Source organism: Lactuca saligna, chromosome 7, assembly GCF_052625555.1.
Source record: "Lactuca saligna cultivar CGN05327 chromosome 7, ASM5262555v1, whole genome shotgun sequence".
NCBI classification, from domain to species: Eukaryota; Viridiplantae; Streptophyta; class Magnoliopsida; order Asterales; family Asteraceae; genus Lactuca; species Lactuca saligna.
The window spans coordinates 65,211,547-65,218,649 of record NC_136423.1 but is presented as its reverse complement, the minus strand read 5'-3'; the positions used below and the strand labels follow the sequence as shown (position 1 = coordinate 65,218,649).

At 34.8% G+C, this 7,103-nt stretch overlaps 1 protein-coding gene across 2 annotated transcripts; it reads left to right on the top strand.

The window, feature by feature from the left end:
• Window positions 1–3,165: 3,165 nt before the first annotated feature.
• On the top strand, window positions 3,166–6,511 carry LOC145004568 (glutamate--tRNA ligase, cytoplasmic-like). 2 transcript variants are annotated; one of them, XM_078963504.1, is made up of 7 exons: window positions 3,166–3,300; window positions 3,485–3,657; window positions 3,962–4,061; window positions 4,165–4,318; window positions 4,428–5,527; window positions 5,593–6,060; window positions 6,127–6,511. In XM_078963504.1, the coding sequence occupies exons 2-7, from the start codon at window positions 3,521–3,523 to the stop codon at window positions 6,340–6,342; spliced, it is 2,175 nt and encodes a 724-aa protein (XP_078819630.1). In that variant the 5' UTR covers window positions 3,166–3,300; window positions 3,485–3,520; the 3' UTR covers window positions 6,343–6,511. The 2 variants fall into 2 exon arrangements, with proteins under 2 accessions (XP_078819630.1, XP_078819631.1); XM_078963505.1 differs by lacking the exon at window positions 3,166–3,300 and adding an exon at window positions 3,358–3,374.
• The last annotated feature ends 592 nt before the right edge of the window (window positions 6,512–7,103 follow it).

Below are 7,103 nucleotides of genomic sequence, written 5' to 3'. Positions count from 1 at the left end.
GTCATAATTAGGAGTTACAAATGTAAACCCTAATTGTCATGACTCTTCATTTCTCATGACCCATGGGTTTGTAACTCCCATGGACTATCCATGGAGCTCCATATGGTTATAACCAAACCCATAAACCATGGATCATTAATCCACCATAAAAGAATTGATGATTGTCATAATCAACCCTATATATTTAATTAGTCTCACTTTGATCACCAAATTAATACTAGATTAATACTTGATCAAATACTAATTAAATAATACTATTATTAATATATTAGAACTTATAATATATTAATAATCATAAGTGCCTTATTCTCTCATTTAGTCTATCCAAGTATTGCAATGCCATGCAACCCAAATGGACCATGCCGGGTCGGGTCAAGTTCATACTAAATAAAGTTATGGACTTAGACACTATATCCAACACCTTCATCGGACTCGCCGAGTTGTTCTTCCAACTCGTCGAGTCGACAATTAACTTCATATAACTCGCCGAGTTCATTCTACCTTTTTTCCATACAGGTCCGATCTGAGCCATGCAGCTGCTACAAATCATGGATCTAGACTTCTAGGGCATGTTTTTCACGTAAAGTTGCTAACTTTACGTGCATGCATGGCTTTAAAGGCTTCATATGACCAAAATAAGCTCTTAATGAGGTTCTAGGCTCAATGGGGACTTTAATCACAACCACAACCAAAACTTTATACTTCTAGCATGCCATGAGTGTCCAGATCTGAGGTATAACCCGACCACAAGGCCTAATCACAAGGGAATTTGGGGTTTAGGAACCACAATTTAGGAACAACATAAATCTGTATGATCAATAAGAAAGGCATAGAATTTAATACTAGAAAAGATGGCCAATAGAGTGTGTACTATGGATCTACTTCCTCTTCCTTGAACTCTCCAACTTTCTCCTTCTCCTTCTTACTCCAAAGATGCCTTCCCAAGCAATAAACACACACACACACACACTAAGAAACGACTAGGGTTTGATAAGGAATGCTCTGAGGGTGATGGAGGCCGAAATTGGGGCTATAAGGACGTTTAAATAGGTTGCAAACCCTAAGAATTAGGGTCTCCTCCTGATTGGCCTACTTGGTGAGTCCATGCGTGGACTCTCCGAGTAGATCACTTAGAACCCGTACCCAACTCGACGAGTTAGGGATACAACTCGCCGAGTAGCTCTTCCTAAAAGAGCATTTAATCAAAATAAATACGTACCAGGAATGGGGCGTTACAATGACGTTCAGAACATATGACCTAATCAACAAAGTAGTCGAGATCACGATGCACATAAGCATTAAAAGCCCCAAAACATCTCATTAATAATTATGCGACGTAAGATGTTGTGAGAAAAATCTAAAGAAATCATTTAGAAATACCGAATGAGTACAAATATAAAAATGACTATTTTGCAAAAAAAAAAAAAATATTAAAGACTAAATGTGTATAAAAATATTATAGACTAAATGTGAACAAAATAATAAATATATTACAATATTAAGTCATTTTTACCGGCTAACCTGAAGTAGCCAGTCATAAGGACTGAATATGTACAGTTTAATAAGTCGAAAGGGTAAATGTGAAAAAAAAAACCTCAGTCACCAAATGTATAAAATCAAAAAATATATTACCCTTCTAAGTTATTATCTCAACAAAAATTAGGCTTGACTTGACTTAATTAATTAACTATATTTTAGACCTTCATTTAAGATTTTAACATGGTTAATGTTAGAATTGATAAGTTTGAAAAGTAACTTGGAGTAACGGGTGATAGTTTGGATTTAAACCTTTTTTTGTTTTTTCATTCTAATTAGTTTGGAACCGTAGATATAACCGACAATTCATGAAATCTTAGAACCAGTTAGATCGGTTTCCTATATTTTGGAACTGTTTCCAAAACTGGTCTAGGTATCCGATTCGTAAAGTTTTTTCATTTTTATAATTTAATCATTATAAACCACAACTTAACCATATACCATCAACTAAAAGTTATTTGTGACTGTTTATTAATAAACATTATAAATTAATTATAATAAACATTATAAATTAATTATCAACCAGATGTTGAATATGTTCAAAACAAAACACCGTTAAAAATGTTCAAAATCAAATGAAAATTATTAGTGAATGTTTATTTTGTTCCTCTAAAATAAACATCTACTTTGAAGATGGCACGTATTTTATATTTACCTATTACTAACCATTGTGTATATCTTACCTACCGTTTTATTATCTTAATATAAGTTATTGAGCATTTAAGTTAGTATATCTATTATCTTAAAAGGTTAAATAAAAAAGATGATTATTTGGTTCCGACGGGTATCGGTTCTAAAAAATTGAGAATCAGAACTGTAACCGGTCCCAAGCTCTTCCATATATTTGGAAGCAGGGTGTTCACATCGATTCTGGTTCCAGAGCCGATAGTCCGGTTCCAAAGATGGTTTTCCAGTCCCGATGCTCACCCCTAATTCCAAGCGATTATGAATTTTAGGATGAAAGAAATTCAATTTTACGTAGTTGAATAGGATATTACAACCATTTGCAAATATTCCATAATAAAATTTTATAAAACCATCAGCTTAAACTCAACCACTTTTTAACTTTTTTATTATTATTCTATATGTACTCAACAATTTTATATAACATACAAAACTCAACCATTTTAAATATATTTACCAGTTGTATTTTATTAAGTAATGTTGTTAAATCTTACTTTCGATAATACATTTATGTTTTATCATTACATATCATACCAAACAAACTCAACCAAATCATAACATATCGGTTTATTTAGACCGGTTGTTTTCGATAGATCTATTTCATGTAAGTATCATGGTCTATTCCATTACTTCATAAATCTATTCCATTTTCATTACATATCATACCAAACAAACCATTATTTTTATAAAATAAAATGAGATGCTAGACCATATTTTTCTTGCAAATTTTATGATAGGTTTCCACCATAATGTTGCATGTTTTTCAGGTTTTTGTAATCAAAAACCATTTATGAAAACAATATCGTAAGCTTTATTTTTGTAATAAAAACGATTTATGGACCAAAATCTTATAGTAGAAAATTAGCCCATATTTTAAAACCATTATATCATCATCATTCAGGTATCAGATTGAGGCCCTTCAGTGATTGGGCCAAATCCTTTCACTTTTGTTTTTCGTTTTGACCTCGGTCTCTCTCACGCCATCCTCGTGAAAGCTCTGTCTCTCGCCCACCTCTCGTCTCCGGTCCAGTTGCCTCTCGAGACTCACACCAGGCCATTGCCACCGCAAAGAAACATAAGGTATGGTCCATATGTATAGGCAAACCCAACATTTTGATGATTAGGGTTTAAGATTGTTTGCTCGTTTGGATGAGGTTTTATAACAGAAATAGATTGATTGCTTATATTAAACGCGTAAACATCGCTTTTTAGTTTGCATCCACTCGACTCAGAACTTGGATTTTCCATTTTCAACTCTTCGCAGGTTAGCAAACAACAAAATCGAGAAGCGATCTAGGTAATGATGGAGCTGCTAATAGCCTCCGACGCAACTCCTCCTCTGTCCGTGCTTGCTACGGCCAAAGTTGCCGGAGTTTCTCTCACGGTGAATCCAGCTCTCACGGCCGGCTCTCCGCCTGTTCTTGTCCTAACCAACGGGTATCGTAGATTCAGATCCTTATTTTCTTTGATTCAACTTAAGATTAGATTCAGCGAATACATCCAAAATTAAAATTGTTGGAAGTTACTGAATATATACTCCTTCATTTCCTGAGTAATTGTTCTATTGAGATAATGTTACTCAAATAGAGTGTTTCCAATGATGATTAATGTAAATATATTTGCTTTTGGAAATACCTGATAGGCAAAGTATACGATGCAATGAATTTTAGAGCTATCGAAATTGACATTGTTATTCACGCCAAGAATCTTCTGAATATTGACTCAAGTTTTTCTCTTTTAGGCTGAAGCTTCGTGGAACAAATGTACTTCTCAAATATCTTGCTCGGACATCAACAGCCATTCCCAACTTGTATGAACGTGATGCTTTTGAAACTGGACAGGTGAATATCTTTTCCTTTTTCAAAGAAATTCCAATTTAAAGCACATATTCTGTTTTTGTTCCTAGAATCACCAATTACATTCTGTTGATTTTTACCCTTTTAGATTGATGAGTGGCTGGAGTATGCCCCTATCTTCTCTTCAGGTTCTGAATACGAGGGTGCATGCAAGTATGTTGATGGGTATTTGCTACATCGCACTTTCTTGATTGGTCATAGTTTATCAGTTGCAGATATTACTATCTGGTCATATCTTGCAGGTAAATCTCATTACTCATGCCCTAATGGCTAATGCTTTCATTTTTTTGTTGTAGAAGAAATCAAACGAATCCATTTTACATCTTTATTTGTTCTAAATGTTTCTTTCAGGAGCTGGTAAGAGATGGGAAAGCTTAATGAAGTCAAAAAAGTACCAAAACTTGGGTCGATGGTATACCATGATATCTACACAACATGCTGCTGTCTTAGATGAACTAACCTCATCATTTTCAAAGAAAAAAGACTCATCAAAGCCCAGTTCTTCAACAAATGTAACAGATGAATCCAACAAAAAGCAGATAGCTAATGGAATTGTCAATTCCAATCGCCCTGAAGTCGATCTTCCACATGTTGAAATGGGAAAAGTTTGTCTAAGATTTGCACCAGAACCAAGTGGTTTTCTCCACATAGGCCATGCAAAAGCAGCTTTATTGAACCAATATTTTGCTCAGAAATACAACGGGAAAATAATCCTAAGGTTTGATGACACAAATCCTGCAAAAGAAAGCAACGAATTTGTTGATAGTCTTATTACAGATGTCGGGACTTTAGGAATAAAATACGAAAAAATCACGTATACTTCCGATTACTTTCAAATCCTCATGGAAATGGCTGAAAAGTTGATCAAAGAAGGAAAAGCTTACATCGATGACACCCCACGCGAGCAAATGAAACACGAGAGAATGGAGGGAATAGATTCAAAGTGTCGGAATCAGAGCATTGATGAAAACATCAAACTATGGAATCAAATGATCCTCGGAACGGAAAGAGGATTACAATGTTGTTTAAGGGGAAAATTTCCAAGCATGAAAGATCCGAATAAATCAATGCGGGACCCGGTTTACTATCGGTGTAATCCGATGCCACATCACCGAATCGGATCCAAGTATAAAATATATCCGACGTATGATTTCGCATGTCCTTTTGTTGATTCTTATGAAGGGATTACACACGCGTTGAGATCAAGCGAGTATCATGATAGAAATCCTCAGTATTTCAAGGTTCAAGAAGATATGGGGCTTAGAAAAGTTCATATTTATGAATTTAGCAGATTGAATATGGTTTATACACTTTTAAGTAAACGGAAATTACTTTGGTTTGTTGAAAATAGAAAAGTTGATGGATGGAATGATGCTCGTTTTCCAACTGTTCAAGGAATTGTTCGCAGAGGTTTACAAATCGAGGCTTTGATACAGTTTATACTTGAACAAGTAAGCATAATATTTACATTTACATTTTCATTTTCATTTTCTTAAAATATACTTTTTTTGTATAGGGGGCATCGAAGAATTTGAATCTAATGGAATGGGATAAGCTCTGGAACATCAACAAAAGAATCATCGACCCTGTTTGCCCTAGACACACTGCAATTGTAGAAGAAAACCGGGTGTTGTTGACTTTATTAGATGGGCCCCACAAGCCATTTGTGCGTGTGGTCCCAAAGCATAAGAAGTACCCTGCTGCAGGGGATAAAGCCACCACTTTTACAAAAAGGATTTGGATAGAACAAGTTGATGCGAAGGCTATAAACCCTAACGAGGAAATTACGTTAATGGACTGGGGAAATGCGATTGTTAAAGAAGTCAAGAAGGGCGAAAACGGAAATGTGACGGAATTAATCGGGGTTTTGCATCTTGAGGGATCGGTTAAGACCACGAAACTGAAACTCACGTGGTTGCCTGAGACTAATGAGCTTGTTCCATTGTCTCTTGTGGAGTTTGGATACCTAATCACTAAAAAGAAGGTATGATGATTGTCTTGTGTGTGAAAAGACGTAAATGCCCTTGTAATTAATTGTGTGTTGATGCAGGTGGAAGAAGATGAGGATTTTGTGGATGTGGTGAACACGGATTCAAAGAAAGAGATTGGGGCTGTTGGGGATTCGAATATGAGAAATGTGAAACGTGGGGACATAGTGCAGTTGGAGAGGAAAGGTTACTTTAGATGTGATGTTCCTTTCATTAGACCTTCAAAGCCGATTGTGCTCTATGCTATTCCAGATGGGAGGCAAACTGCAACTAAATGATAATAATAATCTTATGTCATCATTTCTCTACCATTTCAGAGCTTCATTTTTTGGGTTGTTGAATTGATCTGTTAGTAAACATGTATTACAAGATTTTGGGACTGATTTGTGTTATCATTTGATTTGATATTTATTACCCTTTTTAGTATTGCAATTATTTATTTTGCTATTTGATCTTCTTTCAAATTTGTCTATAACTTTCCTTCTTGCTAAAATCCACGGGTTAAAGTTTTTTTTAGGTTGCTAAAATCCACGGATTAAGTGTCTAAGCCCATAACTATTATTGGTATGTATTTGATCCGAGAGTAACATGGTTCATTTGGGTTGCATATCATCAGGACAATTTGCAGGACAATTTGTTAGGATGGACTTTTAAGAGAAGGTTAATTATGGTTTATTAATATACTATAAGTTATAATATATTAATATGAAATTATATGTTTTAATTAGTGTTGATTAACAATTAATTTGGAATTAATTTAGTGGTCAAAAGATACTAATTAAATCTATGGGGACTAATTATGGTAATTAGTTATATTTATATGTATTGGGGTTATGATCTATGTTGGACCAAGTTTATGCATGGATACATGAAGAGTTGGGCCATATGGACTATGGATCATAACACCAATGGATATGAATTTGAGTTGTACTCATGACTCTTGGAATCCAACATATAAATGTGCTACTTCATGACCAAAACGTACAAACTTCTTTTCTTAGTGAAATATGGAGGTTTTTGGTGCATGGAATTCTCTCTC

Excerpts from the sequence above, each read along its gene's own strand:
- LOC145004568 (XM_078963504.1), top strand. The coding sequence starts at position 3,521 with ATGATGGAGCTGCTAATAGCCTCCGACGCAACTCCTCCTCTGTCCGTG. Across the intron at positions 3,658-3,961 it reads GTTCTTGTCCTAACCAACGG|GCTGAAGCTTCGTGGAACAA; the intron begins GTATCGTAGATT and ends TTTCTCTTTTAG. Across the intron at positions 6,061-6,126 it reads ACCTAATCACTAAAAAGAAG|GTGGAAGAAGATGAGGATTT; the intron begins GTATGATGATTG and ends GTGTTGATGCAG.